At 34.4% G+C, this 27722-nt stretch overlaps 1 protein-coding gene across 1 annotated transcript in view; it reads left to right on the forward strand.

Moving 5' to 3' along the window:
- Window positions 1-27710, forward strand: part of LOC131941092 (b(0,+)-type amino acid transporter 1) — a 43949-nt gene extending 16239 nt beyond the window's left edge. The window contains exons 4-16 of the mRNA XM_059300089.1: window positions 12368-12468; window positions 14208-14426; window positions 14685-14786; window positions 19849-20112; window positions 20337-20462; window positions 20680-20779; window positions 21081-21125; window positions 21867-21990; window positions 22295-22398; window positions 22614-22710; window positions 22972-23121; window positions 23357-23525; window positions 24520-27710. Coding sequence (XP_059156072.1) covers window positions 12393-12468; window positions 14208-14426; window positions 14685-14786; window positions 19849-20112; window positions 20337-20462; window positions 20680-20779; window positions 21081-21125; window positions 21867-21990; window positions 22295-22398; window positions 22614-22710; window positions 22972-23121; window positions 23357-23525; window positions 24520-24587 — 1644 coding nt within the window. The 5' untranslated portion in view covers window positions 12368-12392 and the 3' untranslated portion in view covers window positions 24588-27710. The remainder of the gene's footprint in view (window positions 1-12367; window positions 12469-14207; window positions 14427-14684; window positions 14787-19848; window positions 20113-20336; window positions 20463-20679; window positions 20780-21080; window positions 21126-21866; window positions 21991-22294; window positions 22399-22613; window positions 22711-22971; window positions 23122-23356; window positions 23526-24519) is intronic.
- Window positions 27711-27722: the final 12 nt, after the last annotated feature.

The raw sequence follows: 27722 nt of genomic DNA on the forward strand, positions 1-27722 counted from the left end.
CACCCTCTCCATAGCCCCACCCCCCGCTCCCAACTTTTTTATTTGAATCATTTGTTAACAACGTTTGGTTCATCCCTTTAAATCAACCCCGCGTTCTATTTTAATCCACGTCTTCTTCAAAGTTCTTTTGGCAACTGGTATTGAAGGCTGGGAGTAAGAGGCATGTGTTTGTGTGTATGTGTGTTTGTGTGTGTGTGTGGGGGGGGCATTGGTGGCTTTAATAAGGTTGTTTGGGAGAGTGGGATATTTTTGTGGTGTAGCAGGGGTGGGGGAATGGGGGGATTTAGTATTGTTGTGGTGGGAGAGTGGGCTAATACTACAAAATAAAAAAAATTTCCCATTTTATCCGTTAACAACACTTGCACACATAGACAATTTAAAAAACATCTTAAGTCGCTTTTCTTTAGAATTGTAATGATTACTAGCCATCGGTACCCGTTCCACGTCAATTATAGGCCTATATGTTTTTAATGTTAGACTCGTTTGAAAAAAATAATGTATAAAATAGTTATTGGTCAAAATGCAATATGCTTTGCTACCCGCTGAAAGATAATATTGACAAAGCAAATAAATAGCCAAATAGCTAAAAATACGACACATTTGAAATATTACCTATTAGAACATCAAAACCAAATTATTTATATTATTACTCAACACAACACCATATTAAATGCACACACTGATGTTCAATTTGACACCAAATTTGGCAAAAACTGTATAAATTGTCCCCCAAAAAATACAATATTATATTGTTTGAAGTATTTTAAAGTTAATACAATTCCAAAAAAAAGCATGTATTGTATAGCTTGTAGCAAAATGTGCTTTGACTACAGATCCCCCCTTAAGAGACTTAAAGAATTCCGTTAAAAACCCGGCTGTTCAATATTTATAATGTTTCTTGAAGTAATTTGTATTAGTTTTCGCTGAGAAAATTGTGTAAATATCATAGCGTACGTCTTAACACACAGATCAATAGATGTAAACTAAATTTGATGTAACAGTTCATTTCTTCATATTCTAAAATTGGAAGATGTGGGAAGCGAATGTTATTGAGGGTAACTTCATTAGTATTGTGTATCAGGTACGACATTCCATGCTTCATTCTATTATGTGATACAATCAATGGACGCTTTAGTGTTATGTGCTTTCCGTAGTTTAACCATGTGAAATTTTTTTTTTCGCCTCAGACATGTAATTTACATCGTCAGTTGTGTGTGTTCGCTTTAGTATTACAGTTTTCATCATCGGCTTGTGAGGACTGATACAGATTTACAATAGTAATATTTCTTTCTTACTTGTAGCCTACTTTCATTCATTTAAGATGGTTTACTTATACATAGATCTAATACAAAACGTCTAATTACAATCAAAGAAAAAAAAGAAAAACTGAAAATGCAAATGTGTAATTAAATGATGATTCAAGGGATTTTTTTTTTCCATCGGCGTGGTTGGCTGAGGGGGGTTTGGACTTTTAAGTAGAGCTGAAATAAATTTGGGATTACATACTGATCTCATAGCATGTGAAAATATTTTGCGGACAGAGAGAAGTGCGCACATGGGCTTTTATCTATTAAGGATTATTGTCAAATGTGGTTTTTGTTCTTACCAACTGATGTTTAGATTATCAGAATTTTATTTTAGAATTATTTTCATATATTGATTTTAAAAAAAAATGCATTTGGTTTAAAAAGTTGTGCTTGTAAAAGGGTTGTTTATAAATGGTTGACTCTGTATTCTTCATGTATGTTTATAGCTTAAACCCAGATGTCTCAGTAACAATGGAGAGAGCTATTTCTGTATGTGTATGTTGTCCTTAAACTAAGACAGCTAATTATCCCGTAAATTGAATGCGTGTGTGTGACGTATGGTTAGCCCTCCTTGAGTGAAACAAAAAAGTGTTTACAAACTGAAACAACATTGGTATGTAAGTAAAGCTACTTATACCTGGCCGTTTATATTTTTCTGTCCAGGAACTTATTTATTCCATCAATTTGTATTCACACGTGATTTAAGTTTCAGATCTCCTCATAAGGGGTAGGAAAATTAACCCGCGGAGTGAGGGTTGTGGGGGTAGGACCGGCAGATGCAAGAACGACGGTGTGGTGGGAGCGAGTGAGGTGGGGTGGGGTGGGGGGTGGGGTGGGGGTGAATGGATTAAAACTAGATGCTGGATAGGCCTAAAGCTTGCTGATGAAATTTGAGAGAGTTGGGAAGCCAACATGCATGTGATGAGCGGAACATGGAACTGTGGCTGATGTTTGCTCACGTTTGTAGGTGAGAAGTAGGTGAGGTACAGGTGAGGTAAAGAGATAAAATTTTATAAAAATGTATGAGATCTTGAAGGTGCGAAAAGAATGAGATACATAATTTGAAGGTTTAAAAAATGTAAAGAAATGTGGGTGAACGATATGACGTAAACAATCCGTGTCGATTGACTTACATATAGCCGTGCCAGGATTTGAACCTTGACACACAAAGATGTATCTCACCACGCCCTAGTTGTCATCTACCTAAAGTTGCTTACACGCAACCGTGTTGGTGCTCGCTTACATGTAACCATGTATTATTTCCCCTGATAAGACCTGTGGTCAGAGAGAACTTGATTACTCCTATCGACCCCCCCCCCCATGTAATAAATAACGTTTCCCTTATCTCAGTTGCCAGTTACCTCCCTTGGCCAAGACTTGTGCTGACATTGATCATGGTCAAACGGCTCGAGTCGTTAGCTGATTGGTTGGATAGGGCGGGGGGGGGGGGGGGGGCTCAACGTTAGGTTAGGGTTAAGCCGATAATCTTGTGAGGAACAAGCGGACAAACTTTATATCAGCAGACGCACATTACCTCATTGTTTTTATCAGCCGACAATCATTATAAAAGTGTATATCAGCAGACGGTCATTATAAAAATGTATATCAGCAGACGGTCGTTATAAAAGTGTATATCAATAGGCGGTCATTACTTAAGTGTTTTTACCTAGTTAATTGTGTTTAGAAGGTAGAAAAAAAACACCAACGCTACTGTGAAAAAAGCTCCCTTTGTCTTTTGTCCTTATGTTGAGAGAGGCCTAAGGGGTGAAATGGCAGTGTTAAAGTGACCCGGGGAATTTTAAAAGAGGCCCCTGCCCCAGATTACATTTTTATTGTTCACAATTCCACATCAGAGCCTGACGATCATCATCAGCTTGATGGAAATTCACACGGCAAAGTATTTTAAAAGATCAAAGCACTAAAAAGCCCATTACAGCGCAGTTCCACGGGGCCCACCGGGATTTTTGTTACCTTGGGGTACAACGGGAATGTTCCATCCCACAGGAGAGGCCTTTAATGAGTCAAACTTGTACTTTATAATTATAGCTCTTATATCAGTACATTTTTTATAACTAAATTTTGGACAAGTGAAGTCCGTAGAAGCCGATTACGGTAGGTCAAGGTCAGGTCAAGAAGATGAAGTCACCTTGGTGGGTCTGTGAATTCATCCCCCACACGACCAGGATTTCCTTGAGATATCGATTTGTGTGACGTCACTAGCACGTGGTTAACACGCGCCGGCCGGAGTTTGGAAACCTTTGATCAGAGGGTCTGGGGGTGGGGGTGTCATCGAGTAGAAGAGTCAGGGAGTCTGTACTTTACAGAGTAGAAGAGTCAGCGAGTGTGTAAGGCTCTGGGAGTTTGTATGGATCAGGAGTCAGTGAGTCTGTGGGTCTCTAGAGTCAGTGAGTGTGTATAGATCTGGGAGTCAGTGAGTTTGTGGGTCTCTAGAGTCAGTGAGTGTGTATGGCTCTGGAGTCAGTGAGTCTGTGGGTCTCTAGAGTCAGTGAGTCTGTATAGATCTGGGAGTCAGTGAGTGTGTATGGCTCTGGGAGTCAGTGAGTGTGTATGGCTCTGGAATCAGTGAGTCTGTGGGTCTCTAGAGTCAGTGAGTCTGTATGGCTCTAGAGTCAGTGAGTCTGTATATATCTGGGAGTCAGTGAGTATGTATGGCTCTAGAGTCAGTGAGTATGTATGGCTCTAGAGTCAGTGAGTCTGTATGGCTCTAGATTCAGTGAGTGTGTATGGCTCTAGAGTCAGTGAGTGTGTATGGCTCTAGAGTCAGTGAGTATGTATGGCTCTAGAGTCAGTGAGTATGTATGGCTCTAGAGTCAGTGAGTATGTATGGCTCTGGGACTCTGTCTTTGGCTCTGGGAGTCAGTGAGTCTGTGTGGCTCTGGGAGTCAGTGAGTCTGTGTGGCTCTGGGCGTCAGTGAGTCTGTATATCACTAGAGACATGCAGCATGCAGTATCAAGTCGTGTGTGTAAACCTTCACGTGTCTGTACTGTCGGTTGTTCTACGTCTGCTGCTAACCAATCGATGACAGATGGCTGGTCAAATATTGAAAACCATTTCTGAATGTTTCAAAATATTTTTTAAAGATAACAGAAATAGACCGGGTCATGAAAGAATTGAATGTTGATGATTTTTTTTAAATATTTAGAACTGCGTTAGTTCAAACCAAGAAATTGGTACGGTACAAGAGAAATAGTCACAGAGGCAGAGAGAGGGAAAGAGTGAGGGAGGGAGGGGGGTGATCGATCCTGCTGACGTCATCAGACCGAGGCTTAGGGTGGTGTATAGATCTGGTCTAGAGAGGTGCCAGTCTTGTGATGGATTACATCTCAAATACATGATTATATCTCAAATACATGATTACATCTCAAATACATGATTAAATATCTACAAATAAGGACCCAAAAAATTAATTAACAGTAATCTTACACTCATTATAGTCGGATTTGATTGCTAATTAAAGATCACCCTCTCCTAACCTCTCTATCTTTTTTATTTCTCCGTCTCTCTCTTTCCCAGCTCTCTAATACAGTGGAATTTCAGATAGTTTCAGACAGTTTTTTTTATTTCTTCCCAACAATTATTTTTAAACTCACGCGCTCCGTAAAGCAGACACAGGTTTGCAGGCAGACCAGACATTGTTGCAAGTAACCTGCAGGGTGTCTGCTTTAAGCCATTGGGTTTGAACGTTGCCAGTTCTATTTAGATAACACTGCACATAAATATGGGGCTTGGAGGAGATGGTAAAAAGATAACAGCACATCCAGATAGGCTAAAAACTTGATGAATGGCTCGATCGTCATCATTGTCGGCATTTGTTTTTTTTTCTTTCATTTTTTTTTTTGCCAAATGAAGATATTTGGGCTGTGGGTTAGGGGAGTTTTTAAAAGTGCATCACCTTTTCTCACCGGCGGTACAAGGTTTTCCCCATATTCCATGATACGACAGTAGGTGTTGATATTGGAAGCTGCTTACCAACAAGGCTAAAAAAACTAAACAAAAACAAGTAGAAACATTTTTAGCTTCTCTGGAATTGTTCAGTTTGGTTCACGTCGAGGATTATAGAATGTTACAAGGTACGGCATTAAGTTCCACATATTCATAGTCATACGACACAAAGTTCCATTTGTCCATACGACACAAAGTTCCATATGTCCATACGACACAAAGTCCCATATGTCCATACGACACAAAGTCCCATATGTCCATACGACACAAAGTTCCATATGTCCATACGACACAAAGTCCCATATGTCCAAATAAATATTCATAGTTTATTGTTTCTGTTGCTAATATTAAAGAGACGTGAGAACACTTCGGGGGTTTATATTAAAGTTTGGGCTTAGTGTCAATATTGACCATTGTCGACATTAGAAGTTTATATTGCATAGATGCATGGCTATAAAGAAGGGGGAGGTGTGGGTGGGTGGCACTACTGGGGGGGGGGGGGTAGCTATTGTATTCTGCTAACGAGATCGTGACTTACGCTGTATTGCTTTTACGTAATTAAAAAATTGTAATGAAAACTGGTAGCTGGAGTGTGGTGGATGAAAGGATCCAATAAAAACTGCTAGCTGGAGTGTGGTGGATGAAAGGATCCAATAAAAACTGCTAGCTGGAGTGTGGTGGATGAAAGGATCCAATAAAAACTGCTAGCTGGAGTGTGGTGGATGAAAGGATCCAATAAAAACTGCTAGCTGGAGTGTGGTGGATGAAAGGACCCAATTCTGTTTGCCAACAACCTAGAGCACGGATGTTTATCAGACCATCCAGCCTTCCTGTGGTCTGTTTTAAATCTCAGGAATGACGTTACATCGATGACGTCACAAGTCTGATCTGGATTGTTAAAAACCTGCTATGGTTTAAGCCCTGACCGATCAGTCAGCTTTTCAGGATCTATCGATGGTTTTTGTCAACTATTTAATTAGATTTATTTTATATTAATTTATAAATAATTTGTAATTTATAACAATAAAATATTAATTTTAAAGTGCCTCATTGGTCAAGGACTTTACTTCCCAACCTGCTAGATGTACGCTGTTGTATTAAATTGATCTACATCTAAAGGGTTGTCTCCGACTAAAAGATTTACTAGCACAACACGAGGAAGGAAAAAATATTTAAAAATATGTATAGATATGACTCCTATCATTGTTTGAAACAGAATGAATTGGAAATCTTTTTAGTTAGTCAAGGTCCGTGTTAGTCCAAGAAATTTTAAAGTATCTCGTGTAGTTCGTTTCGATTTTACATTGATTTTAAAATAAAGAATGACTAAAATTGCGAGTTACACATCAGTATAACAAATCCATTTCAGATATATTTTTCTATGTTCATTTTTGTATACGTAAAATATCCCTGAATGATCTAACTGTTCTCCTTGTCTTGTTGACCTTGGATGTGCTGTTTTAATGGTGTCAATCTTACATTGCTGATGGGTCGATCTCAGCTAATTTATGGGGCAGTTTTATCTTTCTCATGGGGTCAATAGTTTCTTTTTTATGGGGTCAACCGTTTTTGTGGATGGGTCAACCGTTTTTGTGGATGGGTCAACCGTTTTTGTGGATGGGTCAACCGTTTTTGAGGATGGGTCAACCGTTTTTGAGGATGGGTCAACCGTTTTTGAGGATGGGTCAACCGTTTTTGAGGATGGGTCAACCGTTTTTGAGGATGGGTCAACCGTTTTTGTTGATGGGGTTAAAATATTTTCATCATTGGGTCAAATATTTCTATTTGATGTCCGCTACATTGTAAATTAAATACCCTTTCTAAACTTTTATAAGCGACCCAAGCTTTACTTTATAGAAATTTAAACTGTTATGCATTAATATAGTGACTTTTTTGCTCTCCTTTGCGTGCATATACAGAAGCTTGTTATTAAAAGGTTTTTTGTTTACAAATTTAAGCTCACTTGTCTTTGTTAGGGCCTTCCTTTCAGTTTATGCTAATGCATGGACTAGAACTACGGTTAAGCCTATGATTATATTGAGGATTAAGATGGTATTGTTATTAGCATGAACGCCCTGAGTCTGGGATAATGGCGCCGGAATTATTTTACTCTTTTATTACGCTTTTAAAAAATTATTTCATAAATAATTAAGCTTTACAAACTATTATAACACTCAAATACTTATAACGTCTAGATTTATAACAGAAATGACTGTTTTAACTTAGTGCACTTGTTATGGACAACTAAGAGACCTGTCTGCGCCTAGGTATACCTAGGTATAGTGGTTGTTACACACATACAGTGTTTCTTCCATGCATCTCTTCGAAATGGAATTTATATATAAAATATATAATTTTAACAGTGTCCACCCACACCCCCCCCCCCTACCCAAAATTTCAAGTGCCCCCCCCCCCCCCCCCCCGGATAAAAAAGTCTGGAAGAAACACTGCATGCATACATAGGAGGGTATAAATAATCGGCAAGCAATGAAATCACAATTGACGGCGTCAGTTGATAGATATGCTATGACCTTCAACCCAAGGTCAGACGATAAGGTTAGCCGAGTGTCAGCGTGACATCAATAATCCCAGCTCAAACCAAGATCAAAGAGTTAATCTCTGTATACACGTCTGGCACAGTAAAGGTGTGTAGCTGTGTGTGTAGGGGTGGTTCAGCCAGCTTATGGTTGAATCTGCTTCAAGTTTAAAGTGACTGAACGTATATTTTTTGTCGTGTTTAGTATACGATATATCAGTTGGGTGGCAGAGCGTATATTTTCTGTGCTGAGGTTTGCTAAACTAAACCCCAATATCCCAGTACCTGCCGTAAGAGGGCGCTGCGACACTGACGTCCCAGACAGATGTAGTGCGAGGCTTGGCAGATAAAATTTTTAGTCTGTTTTAATTTGGCTTGCTGATGAAATGCCAAACAGGCTTCAGGTGGTGATTTACGTGTGACAGAGGCGTAGCTCAATAGATGTGCCAAGTGGGGCCAGTTACCTACCTCGTTGTGCCAACATATCTGACAAGTTATGGGACATGTTGACATCGTACATTTAACATCACATTCACATGTTTACCTTGGTACATCTAACATCACATTCAGATGTTTACCTTGGTACATCTAACATCACATTCTAATGTGTTTACTTTGGTACATCTAACATCACATGTGTTTATCTTGGTACATCTAACATCACATGTGTTTACCTTGATACATCTAACATCACATGTGTTTACCTAAGTACATCTAACATCACATTCCATGTTTACCTTAGTACATCTAACATCACATGTGTTTACCTAAGTACATCTAACATCACATTCTAATGTGTTTACTTTGGTACATCTAACATCACAAGTGTTTATCTTGGTACATCTAACATCACATGTGTTTACCTTGGTACATCTAACATCACATGTGTTTACCTTGATACATCTAACATCACATGTGTTTACCTAAGTACATCTAACATCACATTCCATGTTTACCTTAGTACATCTAACATCACATGTGTTTACCTAAGTACATCTAACATCACATTCTAATGTGTTTACTTTGGTACATCTAACATCACATGTGTTTATCTTGGTACATCTAACATCACATTCTAATGTGTTTACTTTGGTACATCTAACATCACATGTGTTTATCTTGGTACATCTAACATCACATGTGTTTACCTTGGTACATCTAACATCACATGTGTTTACCTTGATACATCTAACATCACATGTGTTTACCTAAGTACATCTAACATCACATTCCATGTTTACCTTAGTACATCTAACATCACATGTGTTTACCTAAGTACATCTAACATCACATTCTAATGTGTTTACTTTGGTACATCTAACATCACATGTGTTTATCTTGGTACATCTAACATCACATTCAGATGTTTACCTTGGTACATCTAACATCACATGTGTTTACCTTGGTACATCTAACATCACATGTGTTTACCTTAGTACATCTAACATCACATGTGTTTACCTTGGTACATCTTACATCACATGTGTTTATCATGGTACATCTAACATCACATGTGTTTATCTTGGTACATCTAACATCACATGTGTTTACCTTGATACATCTATCATCACATTCACATGTTTACCTTGGTACATCTAACATCATATGTGTTTACCTTGGTACATCTATCATCACATTCACATGTTTACCTTGGTACATGTAACATCACATGTGTTACCTTAGTACATCTAACATCACATGTGTTTACCTTGGTACATCTAACATCACATGTGTTTACCTTGGTAATCTAACATCACACGTGTTTACCTTGGTACATCTAACATCACATGTGTTTACCTTGATACATCTAACATCACATGTGTTTACCTTGGTACATCTAACATCACATGTGTTTACCTTAGTACATCTAACATCACATGTGTTTACCTTAGTACATCTAACATCATATGTGTTTACCTTAGTACATCTAACATCACATGTGTTTACCTTGATACATCTATCATCACATTCACATGTTTACCTTGGTACATCTAACATCACATGTGTTACCTTGGTACATCTAACATCACATGTGTTTACCTTGGTACATCTAACATCACATGTGTTTACCTTAGTACATCTAACATCACATGTGTTTACCTTGGTAATCTAACATCACACGTGTTTACCTAAGTACATCTAACATCACATGTGTTTACCTTGGTACATCTAACATCACATGTGTTTACCTTGGTACATCTAACATCACATGTGTTTACCTTGATACATCTAACATCACATGTGTTTACCTTGGTACATGTAACATCACATGTGTTTACCTTGGTACATCTAACATCACATGTGTTTACCTTGGTACATCTAACATCACATTCACATGTTTACCTTGGTACATCTAACATCACATGTGTTTACCTTGATACATCTAACATCACATGTGTTTACCTTGGTACATCTATTATCACATTCACATGTTTACCTTGGTACATCTAACATCACATGTGTTTACCTTGATACATCTAACATCACATGTGTTTACCTTGGTACATCTATTATCACATTCACATGTTTACCTTGGTACATCTAACATCACATGTGTTTACCTTGGTACATCTAACATCACATGTGTTTACCTTGGTACATCTAACATCACATGTGTTTACCTTGGTACATCTAACATCACATTCACATGTTTACCTTGGTACATCTAACATCACATGTGTTTACCTTGGTACATCTAACATCACATTCACATATTTACCGTAGTGTTTATTTGTATTTTATTTGATAACTTGTTCAGGCTGTTTAGAAAACACTACATCTGTCAAGTTACGTGAAAAGTAAACTTGACAGCATCTTTATAATTTTGTTATTATAAATGTGATATGTTCGTCAAACATGTTAGCGCATAAAAATGGCATATGTAAAAGTACACTCACTCCTATGACGTGTTTTAAAGTACAAAAAAAAAGAAAAAAAAAACCTACATGCACACGTTACAATTGATGAGCCAAAACAATAAATCAGTGTATTTTGCGGAATTTTTTTTGGTCGACTTTCATTAACGTCAATTAGCGTCTGTTGGAGAGGGTAGTTTGTTATAAGCCGTTCTTTCTATATTTACTTGAGTGCAGATATCCAGGTGAGTTTGTTACGTCATAGAGGTACGGTAGGTAAGAATAGCGCTGTTTCATCATCATTATTTTCCAAGTTTTCAAGTTCGGTTGTAGTCTACAAACATCTGTAAATGTTACTCAGCATGTAATTGTAACTTCTAAGGGGTCCGCGCGTTTTTCCTCGAAATGTAGATACAAGAATGTTTCAAAACCACCTTTGTGATGGAGTGGGGCACAATCCCCCACACCGTGCCACACACAATCCCCCACACCGTGCCACAACCGTGCTACAACCCTCCCCTCCCACACAATGTGCTACAGCCCTCCCCTCCCACACAATGTGCTACAGCCCTCTCCCCCCCACCTCGTGACCCCCCCCCCCTGTATTGATCTGCTATGTCTGGGCACTGACGTAAGACGGTTCTAGACTTGCTAAGTAAATCCCAGCGTCTGTTTGCCTAGCTGCTAGTTCTCAGCGCTTGAACAGACTCTAAGAAAACGATACAGTCATCAATCCTACATCAATAATGCTGGCATATTGCATTGGGACCGTAGAGATCTGAGGAGAGGGTAGGGTCTGTTAGGTAGTCAATCAATAGAGACAGTAACATTTGTTACAGATGGTATAGGTTGTGTTACCATAGAGCTCAAACATACAGACCGTTTATGTTCTCGTATTTTTGTTTCTCTTGTTGCGGAATTTTGTTTAATTACAGATGTAATATCTGCGTATTGGTTAACCTACTAAGAGAGATAACCCACATTTTCAGTCGACTTTCTTTTTAAAAAAAGTACACACTAGATGTTGCCTCGATTGTTTCCCTTTATGAGCAGAGCGCCGATATAAGCCGACATGCCTGCACGCGTTACCTGTAATCCTATAAATATTGTTCTAGCGCAGAATCGTATCATTGGCCGTGTGCGTGTTGCTGCACACGCACGCACACTCGGCGGGTTAGTTCAAGTCAGGCGATTGTTTTATCAGTCGATCGTTCCTTGAGTCTCCTGCCGCGTCAACTATGCCAGGATTTTACGACAAGAATTCTCGTGCTTTCTGATGTTCATCAAATGGTTGTTGAATAAAAGATTTGCGCACCAATTACGTTTTAAACACCCCCTGTTTTAAGCCATATGTTGACATAGTTGATGAGACAAGAGGGTGAATCGGCTCAAATGTCGATTGAGTGCGATCAATATTATCACGAGGCAAGAGAAAAATGAGAGCAAACAATTATTATTTTTAATGATATCAGTATGAGTCAAGGGCATTGACAGTTTATTTTTAACTTAAAATATAAACCTATGTTTTTTAGTCCAAATTATGCTGATGTTTTCTCTCTTTACACAAAAGGGTGGTGACTCGGGTATTGCTCGAAATTATAAATATTTGATTCAATATTTTGATTTTTGTTGTTCCGTATTTGACTACACTTAATTATTTGTATACAACTAGATCTATACATTTTGTGTCTTGTGCTATCCTCAGAAGCCTAGGGACATCGAAGTCAAATATGCCGTGTAGACAACTTCAGCGCGGCAACTCGCCAAAGTTACATGACCAGGTGAACCAGGAAATGAATGATTTAGGTTAGTTCTAAATTCTAATTGGCTGTTCAAAGAAATAATTTTTTCTACTGTTTAGTCTGCAACACATCTGTTTAGTCGGACGTCAGATTTGTGGCAAAGTGGTGCTTCTGTTTGTTTTGACGTTTAGAATTTGGTGATCTTATTTTACATTAAGTTTAAGATTTAGGTAATCTAGATTTCTAGACCTGCTATTTTTTAAAACCAAGAAAGACAAAAGTTCGTACTCTTAATTTGAATCTTTGTTGTTTATTAATGTTTATACTTTATTATAGAACGCTAAAAAAAGTAAATAAAGAAATGATGTGTAATGTGTATTAGCTAGATCTAGACTTAGTAGCTAGAGTTAGTCTAGCTAGACTAGAGAGATCTAGAGTAAAGTTCCACGCGCGGTCACACATAGCGAACTCCCGACTTTCATCGGGCGCTATTTTGTAACCGTTTAACACAGAAACAAACCCAATGTACTATATTATTCCTCTGCCTTTCTACTCTTAATATGTATCAATCATTTTATATTCCTACGCATTGAATTTGAGATATTCATGTTTTAGTGACGTGCTACTTGCGATGTTTTTTTCCCCTCTTTTTTTTTCCCTGCGGACATCTGAACCGGCTTGCGTAACGATCGTGTTTTATACGTTTTAATCCTAGTTTAATAAATAAAATAAATATTTTACACTTTTAAACGTGTTGTTGATTGTATTATTAATTAATAGATTTCAAAACCAAATTAAAAACATGTTAATTAAATTAATTAACGACATTAAAAGTTGACCCAGTGATGACTCAAGGGACGCAACTATAATAATCATAACAAAGGGACGTAACAACCACTGACAAGACATAACGTAACATTTGCTTAGATATGCTTGTATATAGAGACACAAACTAGATTTAGAAGAAGTAGATGATCGAAATAATTTAAAACAGCAGAATAAAATAGAAATTATACAGATTCTAGTCTTAGCTTGAAATGTAGAGCATCTAGAACTAGGCTAGTCTAGCTCAAGTCGTTGGTTACGCAGCGCGGTGAAACCACCCAAATCGACACCCAAGCTGCGGACACCCCTATTTACCTATCAGGTTGCTTTATTAGCCTAATCTATCGTATGTACAGTGTCCCGCACATATTGTAGAAGCTATTTATAGTTAACCTAGTTATAAAAAGCTTTGATTGGTTGGTTTATTCATCTCATCCGGGACCTAGTGTTTTTCATACGGGGAACTAGAATCGCCTTCGACGTCATACCTCGAAACTTTAAAATTTAAAAACTCGACTTCCAGAAGGAGAAAAACAAAAGAATTTGACCTGGACATATTTAGAAATGGACAGGTTTACAGCAGATATCGGTAGTTTCGTATAAAACATCAAAACAAATATTGTACGAAGCGATAAACAGGCGATGACCGCACCGGTGTTTTAACCGCGCGTGGAACTTTACTCTAGATCTAGAATCTAGCTAGTAGAAGATCTAGATTGTAGCTGTGATTCTTAATCTAGCTGCCAGTATTTAGATCTAGATCTAAGTAACAGTAATTCTACAGCTAAGACTACTCAGAGTCTAAGACAAGTCTAGCCATTTTCAATATTGGTTCTATTAACATGAGAAAACAAAGAAATTATAAAATATTTAACAATTGTAAAATGCTTCAAATATGTCTGAGACTTTAAACTTAATTGCCACTATAAATAAAAAAGTAATGACATGTAAAAATTTTGTATTTCTCTTTTTACCTAGTTTCCCCCAGTAGTCAGCCTTTCCTGCAGGATCCAACACTTGTAAGAAACTTGGACAGAATGGCAGAGGTCAGTGCTGGACCAGTGTACAACTCACTAACAGAACCAGTCAGCCCCAGCTCCTCAGAGAACAGCATTGTTGTAGAGGATGGGACAGTTAAGGTTAAGAGGAAGCTAGGCCTTGTGTCTGGCACGGCACTCATTGTTGGCACCATGATAGGTAAACATCTTGTTGAGAAATACTTTCTTCTTTAAATAGCTTAGTTTTAGTTTATTAATTTAAAGTTGTAAGTATCCTGTAATGTTTAACATAATTATGACACTATTTTTCACTATTGTATATTTAGCTGAACAGGTTTAAAAAATTTCTTTCATTTTCCTCGCTTCTAAAAATTGAAAAAAATGTTTCTTTTTTAGATCTATATACTTGGAAATTTAAAACAATTTAAATACTTTTTTTTCTCTTGTTTTAAAACAGGTTCTGGAATATTTATCTCACCCAAAGGTGTTCTTGCTGGCACAGGTTCTGTGGCTCTAAGTCTTATAGTGTGGGTGTCATGTGGTATCATCTCTCTTTTTGGTAAGCCACACCTGTTTCAATTAGTTTCTTTAATTAGTTTTGAATGCATGATTGAATTATTTATTTGTAAGATTTAAGCAGTATTTCCATGATATTTATTCAGAAAAAAATGTGTTGTTTTGTTCTGTGTGTTAAGTTCAAAGTTGTAGTTTTGGTGTTTTTGATTTCTTTGTTTTGTTAAAACCATTGGAGGGGGCTACGTGATTTATTTTGCTTATTTTCTCTAAAAGCTTTTATTGTGTGCATTACCATATTTATTTATAGATTTGCTTGAATCATTTTTGTTACATCATTTAAAATACTGTCCATTTTTGTCAGCTAAATTTGCCTTATTTGTTTAAGTTGAGTGTTTGAAATTGAAAAAATAATTAAAGCCATTTTTAAACTAACATTGACTGTTGTGGTCATTTAATTTGTTTTTTTCCTCAGTATCCAATGTGCAAGTTTCTGAACTGTCTGCTCTAAGTTGCTGTCATTCACTGCTTCTCTTTGCACACTGTTTATTTTTTATCCAAATATTCTTCTACGCTAATGTTTAAATATGCCAAATTTTGTCATTGTTTTTGTCTGTTTTTGTAATTTAAATTTTTTTGTGTCTACAAACTAAAAACATTACTTTTCTGATTTATCAAATAACATGAACATTTTGGAATGAAGTCAAATCAAGTTTATTATAATCTATTGTTATTAATGTAGGTCCAATACAAAAACAATAGATGTGTTGTCCTGTTAGTCTTAGTGCTCTCTTTTCTAGTTTTGTGTTGCTGTTTGTTTTGTCTGCATTTGTCTAATGAGTTACGGTGCTGTCTTATCTAGTTTTGTGCAGCTGTGCTATTTGTCTGACTCACAGATCTAGTTTTGTACTGCTGTTTGTCTGCATGTGACTGTCATATGTCAGGAGGGAGCCTCTCTTTGGTTCCCTCCCTTTAATTCAAATGCTTCTTCCTTTTTCTACTGCACAGGTCTCTCAACCATAACCAGAGGTGGGACAGGATGTGGCCTTCACTTGTGTCCATCTCTTGCCCTCTGATTGTAAAGCCCACTCTACCAATCACACAATCTCTCCTGGCTTGTGATTGGCTTGCGGGCTAGTGGGAGGGGCCAAGGCCTCACCTTCCACTCATTCAGTGCACATATCCCCTTATTTTAAGGGAGATATTGGCTGATCTATGTAAGTAAACGCCCAGTCGTTGACTATTTCACTCCACCCACTATTTGTTGGTCTAAGAATTCTGACCATATTAATATGGGTTTAAAAGCTAAAGGAGATCATGCGACTAATTTTTCCCTTCTGAATAAAATCTTGGACAAGAGATGTTTGCAGTATTTTCTACACTTTGAGAATACACTGGTTTCTTCTTGTAATAAAGACACATGAAACATTGCCTGGATATAGATTTTATTTTTTATTTTTTTACATCGGGCAACATACAAAAATTGTTTTGACTTTGAGAAAAAAAATTTAAACAGGGAAGATTGATTGAATTCTTTCAAACAATCTTTCTTTCGTCATTTAGAATGACTCAGGAAAAAAATATGAATCCGTGAAATGTTAATGAAAGTTTTGTAATTCAATAATATTATGGATAAATATACACAAATAAAGTAATAACATACAATACGTTCAATAACCTGAGTGTTTAGTCATTTTAGACTAACTTCAGTGTATATAGATGACCATACTGCAATGCAACGCAGGTTTGTTATACAATATTAAAAATTAGGTGGGTACTCAATTTTCTGCATATGAGAACAGAAACACATTGCAAGGCTTGGGACTCAGGCTGATGTAGACCACAGTCAGTGTCAAGGAGATGGACCATAGTCAGAGTGAAGCTACACAGTAAGAAGGATTAAAGAAGTCACTCACTAAATCTGCTCTAAAGAAATGATGTACAATATGTTGGCAGTTTCTGCAAACCATCATAGAGCAAATAGGATGGATAGGAGAATTCAGAAAATATCCTCACCAATGGAAAGAAGTTCAGGCACAACTGCGTACAAAAGTAGTTTTTAGTTCTACAGTAAAATGTTTTTACAAGTTTGGCAAATACTAATTTCATCAAACCATCATTCTAACAAGTTGTGTAAAAGGGTAATTCATGAAGAAAAGAACTATCAAATTTGACTGAGGGAAGCATTATCACTACATTTGCTTATTCATTTGATATTATTTGAGGAAATGGAACTTTGAAAACATTCTCAGATTAAAAAAAAATTTTTTTTATCAGTTTCTGATTTTCCCACATGTGTTTTGATGAGTTTGCCATCAACTATAAAAGTTATATTGTTGATGAATTCTATCATATAGTACGCAGAACACAAATATTTAAATTATTTTAGTGATGATCTTTCTTTTTATGATTACAACAAAATAAAAAAGACCATGTTTATCTGAGGATTGGAGTTCTCATATTTCTCTTTCCATGTTTCCTTAAATTATCCTGAAGAATATACAACCAAGATCAGCTGTAGACAACACAATGTTATACTGAAATCAAAGCACATTAAATTCTTTATACCATAACAGGGGAAATAACTAGTTTTACATATTCTTAAAAATAGAACTTCAAAGGTATGACCTTTGTTGCAACACCAATGTTATCCACATATTAAACAGAACTGAAAATATATTGTGCTGCATCTCAATAAAACAAAATAATTTTTTTATAATGAAATAAATGGTAATATTATTAAAAACATGGATAAATGTATTGAATTTAAGAAATGCTTGTAAATTATACAAGGCTGTTTTAAAGTATAATTTAAATAAGGCAATTAACCATGAAAAGAAAATGCCAGAAAGAAAACATTTTGAATAAAAATAGTCTGTCAAAATTTTTTCACTTCACTATTGACATTTGATTGAGTTTTTAGGGTAAATAATATTTTATTAAAAAAGAAATATTGCATGAATATTATTTTTTTGAAAATATAATTGATTCTTACTATTTTGAGTATCTGAAGTTTAATTCATAAACAAAATGCTTTTGGTGAAAAAGTTACTTGAGGTTGGTAGGAAATATGAATGATGTATTTATTCGATCATCTTTTGTAGAATTTAATACCAATCTTTTTAGGAAAAACAACAGAAAAGATTACTTGGAAGCTGTTGATTAAAACTATTCATTTTTCTGAATGTAATCTTCAAAGGTATATCGTCATTTGAAATGGTGATGATGATTATAACTAATTCAAGATTTGCTTTTAGGTGGAGATAGAGATTTGATTTCTGTTGTTTATTCTTCAGACTCAGCAAACTAAGTCATCTTTGCCATTTTTTTCTTTCTTATGTAATTATTACTTTAATTTGCAACTTAAACTGAGACTTCAGTTCTCTAGCAGTCTGATTTTTTATTATCTTTTTTCTAAACTAGTAAAAAAATAAGGCTATTTCTATATTGTGATTCTTTATATAAGTTTGAATTAAATGTAAGTTTCTTCTGATAAATATTATAATGTCTGTGTCTGCAGAAAAAGTTGTAAGTATTATGAATAATTTACTTATTGGCCTATAGGGCCCTATGTCTTCAGAAATTTATTATTGTGTCTTGAGAGGATTTAAAACATTGTATGTGTTTGTGTAGCTTCACTTATGGTCTTTTTTCATAGTCATTAAATAAGAATTAAAATAGTGTGTGTTTTTAAATAAGTAATAGAATACTGTGTTTCTTTAAATAAGTAATAGAATAATTTGTTTCTTTAAATAAGTATTCAAATAGTGTGTGCTTTTAAATAAATATTGAAACAGTGTGTGTCTTTAAATAATTAATAGAATAATGTGTGTTTCTTTAAATAGTATTGAAACTGTAGGTTTTTAAATAGGTAATAGAATAATGTGTGTTTAATTAAATAAGTATTGAAACTGTGTGTTTTTAAATAGGTAATAGAATAATGTGTGTTTCTTTAAATAGTATTGAAACTGTGTGTTTTTAAATAAGTATTAGAACAGTATATTTACATTCAGATAAGTATTAAAATAGAATATCTGCATACACTTAAGTATTAAAATAGTGTGTGTAACTTCAGAAAAGTATTATTGTGCGTGACTTAGATTAGCAGTCGTTTTTAAATAAGTGTGTCATCAGATAAAATATAAATTTTGAGTGTCAGAATTATGTGTTAAAGTGTTATGCCTCTTCCATTAGTTTAAGTCATTGTGTGCCTCACAACAAATGTTTATATTTAACTTTTTTCTTTACAGCTTCATTATGCCCAACACTTTTGGATTTGGATGAAATAATTATATTTTTCCTTTAGTTGCAGAATTTCTTATTTTAACAATTTGTGTATGTCTTAGTATGTTTATGTGTCTGACATCCTATCCTTTTGTTGCAGGGCCACCTATTCCAACAACTTTTCTCTGACACAATATGTTGCTGTGGGATTTAGATTTCTCACATGTTCTGTTTTCATCCTGTTTTAAACAGCTAATTATTAAATGTTTTACATTATTTCTGATCATTGTTTGTCTCTTGTTTTAGTCTTTACAATTTAATTAATCTTTTTTTTATTGTTTGATTAATGTAAATATTTTCAGTTAAATACCTTCAGCTGCTCAACGCTTTGTTTTACTTACAATCTTGTATTCATGTTTAAAAAAAATAAAAAATGGATTTTGTTTGATAAAAAACTAGATGAATTTTGAATTATCTTTTTAAGAATGTAATGTTTATCAGGATATAAAAATTAAAACAAGTTGAACTAATAATTTGCTCTTTTTTAAAATAAAAAATTAATCTGCTTTTAAAAAAGCTATTCTTTTTTAAAAGGTCGCCACATGAGCTAAAGAAACAAATTATGCTCATCATATATACAATTTGAAAAGATGCTCATTATTCATTTTTTTCTAGTTTGTTCAAAATTCCTCTGACTCAGAACTCCCAGGATAACCCAACTACTTTGAAGAATTTAGCTTGTCATTAAGTTCCATTTTTCCTTATAGATAACTGTACCATTGTTAGCATTTACATTTCACAATATTTAAAAATCAAACTTATAAATACTACGTCAATTTTCAGTATCACAGTTTACAATTGTTTTACTTTTCTATTCTACACAGGTGCCCTAGCCTACGCTGAACTCGGCACCATGATCACCAAGTCTGGCGCTGAGTACGCCTACCTGATGGAAGCTGGGAAGGGACTGCCCAGGTGGATCGCACCTGTGCCAGCGTTCTTGTTTTCCTGGGTTTCTGTCTTTGTCCTCAAGCCCTGCCTATTTGCTGTCATCTCCCTGAGCTTTGGTATCTACGCTGTAGAACCATTCTATCACGGCTGTGAACCTCCAATGGCATTGATTAAACTTTTGTCTGTTATCTGCATATGTGAGTCTAGAGACTAGTCAAGGGCCTTAACTGCTAGAGTTGGCTTTGTTTTAATAGCTTAAGTACTTTAATTGAGATGTTATCCATATCTTAGAGACTATTGAGATGTTATCTAAATCTTTGAGACAGTGGTAACTCAGTTTTGCATTTAAGTCAGATCTTGTATATCTGTTTGTGTTCTGTGAGTTTGTTAAAGAATCCAAATGTTTTTTTTGCTTTGTAAGGCCTTGTGGCAGCTGTCAATTGTTACAGTGTTGCTCTAGCTACCAGAGTACAGAACTTCTTCACACTTGCCAAACTGATGGCTGTTGGAGTTATTGTTCTTGGTGGATTTGTCATGATATTTAGAGGTGAGGTTTTAATTGCGATTGACATCAAACTTTTTAGCCATCTTTTCAAAATGCTGTAAATTGTTTAAAATTTTTACCATTTAAATATCGCAAGTATACCACATGATGACATTAGGTTTTTTGTATTCATTCTCAAAGTAATTTTTAACTCAGTAATTTTTTGTTTTGTTTTTGCTTTTTGTATTAATTATTTTGTATTCTTTGTATTATTTTTCAGGTAGCACAGAATACATCAATGAAGGATTTGAAGACACATCCCGTGATGTATCCAGTATTGCTCTTGCATTCTATGATGGTCTATGGGCTTATGATGGATGGTAGGTTTTTGACTTTACATTTTAACAAGAACTAGACATATTTTCATACATTTATTTTTAAAATAAAAAAAAAGTTAATTATTGCATTTTATCAAAATTTACATGTGAACACCATTTTTTTTTTTTTAAGATATTAAAATTATTTTAAAATATAATAACAGTAGGCTATCTACTTAAAATGATCTCTTTACCCTGCCATTTTTATTTTTTAATGGCTTAATGTAATTACTAACAAAACTGTTAGACTTGTAGTTAGAAGCATCATTAAATTATCTTGTAATGTATGACCACATAATTTCAGGAATAATTTGAACTATGCAACAGAAGAGCTGAAAAACCCTTATGTGTAAGCAAACATTTTTCAACCTTTCTATACCTTAATTAAAACATATTTTTAAAACAGAAAATAATTATTAATTTTGCTAAATCTATTTTATTTTAAGGGTCATACTTCTTTCTTCTTCTTCGTTCTTAATTTTAGTGTTGGAAGGGATCCCCCTCCAACACAATTAAGGATATGTGTCAACTGGTTTTGCGCCATGAGGCCATTGACTCCAATTTCAGCCTGCTTTTCTTTTTGGATTTGCTTCCATAGCCTTTGTCCAACCAAGAACAAACTACAAGGCAGCAGTTGTTTGATTTTGGAGTTGTCTCTCCTAGAAGAGTGGCTGTCCCCAGCTAACGAGCCTCATCTGCCCGAGGGTTCGAACTCGAGACTTTCCGGTTTAGCAACCATGAGCTTTACGACTCAACCACGCCGACCCCTAAGGGTCATACATAAATGACTTTTTAAAATATTTACCTCCTTCCCCATGGTCACAAAAAGCCAAACTGCCCCTAAATTGATGTCTCACCTCAGCCTACAACTTGCAGTGTTATTCATCAATTTCTTTAAAAATTTACAAAAACACATTTTTAAAAATGTAAATTTATGGCTAAAATTCTGTTACTAGCATTGCTTTTAAAACGCACAACAAACCCCCCTCCCTTCACAAAATTTGAACTCCCCATAAGAGTGATGTCATTTATGGACGACCCTTCAGCTCCACTTCTAATGATGTGCTCAGTATGACGATGTTTTTTTCAGCAATTTACCCCGTGCTATAATGCTTGGGATCCCACTGGTGACATTGTGCTACTTGCTGACCAATCTCTCCTATCTCGCTGTCATGTCTAAGGAGACATTATTGGCATCTAATGCTGTAGCCGCGGTTTGTTTACATACTTTCTACTCTCTTTACTTACATCAGAATTGGTATCAGAAATTATATATGTGATACTATTGTGTTTCTTGCTGGTAACTGTTTAACATTCTATTGTTGATATATGTTATTGGACATTTGTAGCTAATCTGTCTAACAGCTGTTAAAATTCATCTGGCTTAATTAAATTAACAGTTATTTACAAAGTAACCATTTGATACTCATTTCATTTAATTAAATTAATTAGCCATTAATTTATTCCCCTAATTTGACTTAATTAATGGTGTATAACTAATATGATTTAACCTACCAGACATGGGGAGCAGAAGTACTCGGAGCAGCAGCTGTTTTGATTCCAATATTTGTGACCCTGTCAACTTTTGGTGCAGCTAATGGTTCATGTTTTACAGGAGGAAGGTGAGCTCTCACACTTATTTTTTAGACCTTACATCAAGCCTGCCCCCCCCCCCCCCCCCCCACTAATGGTTACCAATTTAGAATTTAGTAAAGATTGATTTTAGCTGCTGTAATAGTGGTTTAATTATGGAATTTTGTTTTCACTTAAAAAAAACCCACTTCAAATCTTTAAGCTGTATTTGCCATGTTTGTAAACCTTAATGCTACTGCTCCAGACTGGTGTATGCTGCAGCCAGAGAAGGCCATTTGCCAGAGGTGTTCTCATACATCCATGTCAAGAAGGCTACACCACTGCCATCACTGTTGCTTACAGTTAGTAGTCCTTGAGTTTTATTTATAGTCAGTAGTTCTGTACAAAGTAGTCTTTATGCATTTACTTCAGGTTTATTTTTCTTTTTAATAATTTCTTTCTATCCTCAAAAACTTGTTTCTATTCTAGGAAAATAAAATTGTAACTGTAACCCTCAGAATAAGTTTTATGTGTCTTATATTATAAATAATTAGGTGTGTAGTGAACTTACGCAGTAAAATCTTTTCATAAAAATGGTATGTAAGAAGAATTTAAAATTTCAGACAACAGTGGCCATAATGATGATGATACCTGGAGATATCTTCAGTCTGATAGATTTCTTTAGTTTTGCTGCCTGGCTGTTCTACGGCGCCACCATGGGCTCAGTGTTAGTGCTAAGATATACCAGACCAGATGCTCCACGGCCCTATAGGGTAAGGTCTACTTTTTAATTACACTTTTGTTGTTCAACTTTTGTTTTTAATTCATGAATTTTAATAGTTCTTAGCCATTGGAATAAATATTATTCCATGAAATTTTACCTGTTTAATTCATATATAGTGTAAATAGAATGTATTGTAGAATTTTTATATTTTCATTATCATCCTCTAAGAGTAAAATAATTTTGTTTTGAAACATCAAATGTTTAGATTTGTCTTTATGTTTCAGGTCCCAACAGTTATTCCAGTCATTGTGCTCATCATTTCCTGTTACCTCGTCATGGCACCAATCATTCAGCAGCCAAGAATTGAATTTTTTTATGCTACGTTATTTATCCTGAGTGGTCTTCTCTTCTACGTTCCCTTTGTTTTATTCAACGTTAAAATCAAGTTTCTTGGTAAATATTGACACTTCAGTTGTTTTCTCGATTATGTCTCTCTTGCAATAATAATTAGCAATCTTATTATAGCAAGCTACTTTAAAACAGCATTATTGGCTACTTTAATAGATCTGAATTTTTTTTTTTGTTTTTAAAATCTGAAATGTTTACTTTTGAAGAGTTATCGACCTGTAACAAGTTATGTGTATGGATTAAAAACGATTCCCTAAAATCAAAAGAATATTGTACAGTTCCTCTTAAATCAGATACTGATGGACTCAGAGTCTTACAGCCTGTGCTAACTACCATTTTGTTGAAGTCAAACTTTATGAAATGTACATTGAAGTCGATTTAATATCTTAATGACAAAATTTTAAAAAAATTAGCTATCCTTATCATAGGAAAAGCACTTCAAACTTTATAACATTTTATTTGTATCTTGGAAAGTTTGTCAAAACTAGATTTTGCTAATTTTTGTGGCCTGATGAAGAAAGCTGGCTTGATAATAACAAAGGCATGCAAAATTAAGTTAGACAAAGTTTCATGAAAATGAAATTTTTTAAATAAATATAATTAGTAATAAAACAGTGTTAGTTGACCTTTTCTTTTGGATATCATGGCATTTAGACAAGACGTGTTTTCACTGTAGAGCTAAGTCCAAAATTGTGTTACTGTTTGTCTTTTGTCTAATCTGTAACCATTTCCATACTGTTGTGTGGTGACGAAGACCTTGGGTCGAAACGTCCATAGTATTTATAACTGTCTTTAACTTGTGAGGTAACTAACACTATTTGTTTTAATACTAGTTGAATTAACCTCACTGCAGCTGCCATTTGTAAATAAATATAATCATGATAAAAGTTAGTTTATTAAAAAAATTTCACTATCTCAGAACTACGAAATTTAGACGTCAAGCTTTGCTAAATGACTCTTCAATTCATATAGTCTAAGTATTTTGTTAAAGATTTTAGTTTAGTTTGCAAAAAATTAATCAGGGGCTTGAATATTTCAGAGCCGTTCACAACTTTTATTCAGTGCGCCCTGGAAGTGGCACCAAGCAGATATGCACCGCCAGAATGAAGAGCTTTAGGACTAAAGAAAGCTGTCACACAGTTATTTATACACATGTTGCATGTTATGATGCCATTAAAGATGTTTGGATTCTATCTGCTCAGATCACACCAAAAAAAATCTTTCATTGTTGTGTTTGCCCGGTTGCTAATTATTAACTAATTAATTGACAACTAATTCCAATAACATGAGCTATGCTGACAAATCATTATATTATTCCATCAAATGTCATAAAAATAATGAAAAGCTTGTATTGCAGTTTGATATAAGTTTCTCTTCAATGCTCTTTTAAAAAGAGGTATAAAGTAGAGAGAGACAGATATGGCTATTATGTTGACGCTGATAATTATAGTTTTGGTTTTTACTTTTTCATCCTGTTTGATAAAGTCATTTTTAAAAGTTATTTAATTAATAAAAAAACAAAGCCTTTAAATCATTGACTACAGAAAAATATTTTTATGGTAAATTTTAAAAGACGTAACCTTTAATTTGAAATCATTTATTTTATTCATCAAAAAAAAAAAACTTTGAAAATTTTCAATGCCAATTTATTGTTTTTTCCCCACAAATAAGTAGGTCTACTGTAACTGTTTTTTTTTCTTCACATTTTTATTTTTTCAGAGTCCTCTAAATTGTTTATCTCAGCTTTGTTATATTTATGATTTCATGGATGGACTAGATATCTCCAACATGCTAGATGCATGTTCAAGTATCTTTGTGTGATATACAAAGTGGTAGAGGCTTGAGTAGAACCAACCAAAGAAATATTTTCCATGTAGCCAGTCTATGGTGATCTCAAGGCATTCTGTACATAACATGTTTAGTTATGAAGTCTTTCACTAAGATGTCTAGCCAGTTCAGATCCAAAGATGTGTTGATGTATACATATAGGTATGTTGGGTGATGTCTAACTAGTTCAGATCCAAAGATGTATTTATATATACATATAGGTATGTTGGGTCATGTCTAACTAGTTCAGATCCAAAGATATATTTATATATGCATTAAAGTACGTGGGGTGATGTCTAACTAGTTCAGATCCAAAGATATATTTATATATGCATTAAAGTACGTGGGGTGATGTCTAACTAGTTCAGATCCAAAGATTTACGATTTGTTGATATATGCATTAATGTACGTGACTGGATGTCTAACTAGTTCACATCCAAAGATATGTTTGTATATGCATTAAGGAACCTTGGTTGTTGCCATAGCACATGTGTGTGTGTTTGAAGTATGAAAATGGCTGACAAAGATTAGTTGTATTTATCGTAACATACTCATAAATATTTATTTTCCTGATAGTCTGCAGTTAATGAGTTGTCGATTTTAAAATAATGTTTTTACAAACCAATACTGTTGTTATTTAGTTGGTTTTTTTAGCTTCTAACCAAAGAGATTTGAGGAGATTTAAATACAAAGAACTATTGAATTATTGAGATTCTATTTTTTTAAACGCGTGTATTGCATTTGAATTGACTGATATATAAATATGACTTTGAATACACATATAACAACAATTTATTATTTTTCTATTTTTAACAAAGTAAGTAAAGAGATAATGTATTTCTTAAAATAATTTTGTTATGTTATGTAGTTTACAGTTACTTATTCTCAACACTTTTAAAAGTATGTGAATGTTGCTTTGATTTTTATTTATTGTTTTGGCCAAATTTATCAAAAAATAAATGGTCAATTGGTTTTTATCTATTTGGTGAAAGAAACATGATTTTAACAAAAATGTATATTTAAATAAAATAAAAATTATGATTGTGATATTACGTTGTATTATTTAGTTAACAACATATCAGATGATAAATCAAGTTTCCAGAAAGACTAGTGTCTTATCAAGGCTTAACAGAAAAATCTGTTAATTTTTTTATTACCAAACTGAAGCCCAATACCCCCAGAAGTTATTGTAGTCATAACAAAAGTTGGCTTCAGAATAGTGATAATAATTGTCTATTCATCAGAATAGTGATAATAATTGTCTATTTCTTCAATCTGTTGATCAAGGTTGAGTGTAGAGATTTGAAAATTAAATAATACTTACATCATTAAGTGAAGATACTTTATTCTGTCAATGAAAGTTTTGCTTTAGGTGTAAGTTTTCTTTTATCCTATGTCATTTTAAAATTGAAATAAATTCAGGTTTTTTTAACATGGTAAAAACTTTGTGGCCTGTGCCATAAGACAATCATTGTGTTGTAGAAATGTTTGGTGTTTGTTTTCACATACTGGTGTTACATTTATGTGATAATAACATGTGTTTTAATATGTAACAAATTTATTTACTAAATCACCCCTAATGATTGATACTAAGTATTAACTACATATTAATACCAGTAAGTTTAAAAGTTTAAGTTAGACATATTTCAACTGAAAATATTAATTTATATCGTTTACCCCCAAGAGTTTTAGCATGGTTTTTTTTTTTTTGCTTGGACTTGTTTGTCCAGGCTCTCATAATAATTCTTAATATCTAAAATTTATTACTTTTACTATTTTTTTAAATTTTTACAGAATTATTATTTAATATAGCATATCATAAAATACATATTTTACATTTTTTTTCTTATTTATAATATATCTTTTACGTTGTCTTCCAAAATTGTATTATGATGATTTTTTATTGTGTCATGTTTTAAAATCTTTGACCTATCTCATTAGGTTAGTGCTGCTGATAATGTATGATGGGTAAGGATTTTTACCAAGAAGGTTTCATGTTTCTAAAGTAAAGTCTTTAACAGTTTAGTTAGATAGTTTCACATCTTTTCATCTACCATGTTGTGTTGAAGTGTATTATACTGGAATCATGCAGTGCTGTTGATCTTTTAGCTTCTAATTGTAAAGAGTGGCATAACCATTTAAACAGATTTATATTGTTTTTTTTTAACATCACTACAAGAATGTTTGATCATGTTGTAGTTAATCTATCACTATAAGTTATAAGAGCATCATATAGTTGATTCACTCTCACTGACAATCATAAGGAACATGGCATTGTTTACTATCATAGTGGGTAAGGCTTTAAAGGTGTCTTCACTTATAATGGTCCATGATTGCAACTAGATCTTAAATATTGGCTCAATACATTTTTTTAGGTTGAAATAAATTTTTTCTTTAAGTGAATGCACAATGTTT

The sequence above is a fragment of the Physella acuta genome, unplaced genomic scaffold (assembly GCF_028476545.2).
Source record: "Physella acuta isolate Inbredline_101_S28 unplaced genomic scaffold, ASM2847654v3 ptg000345l, whole genome shotgun sequence".
Taxonomy (NCBI): domain Eukaryota; kingdom Metazoa; phylum Mollusca; class Gastropoda; family Physidae; genus Physella; species Physella acuta.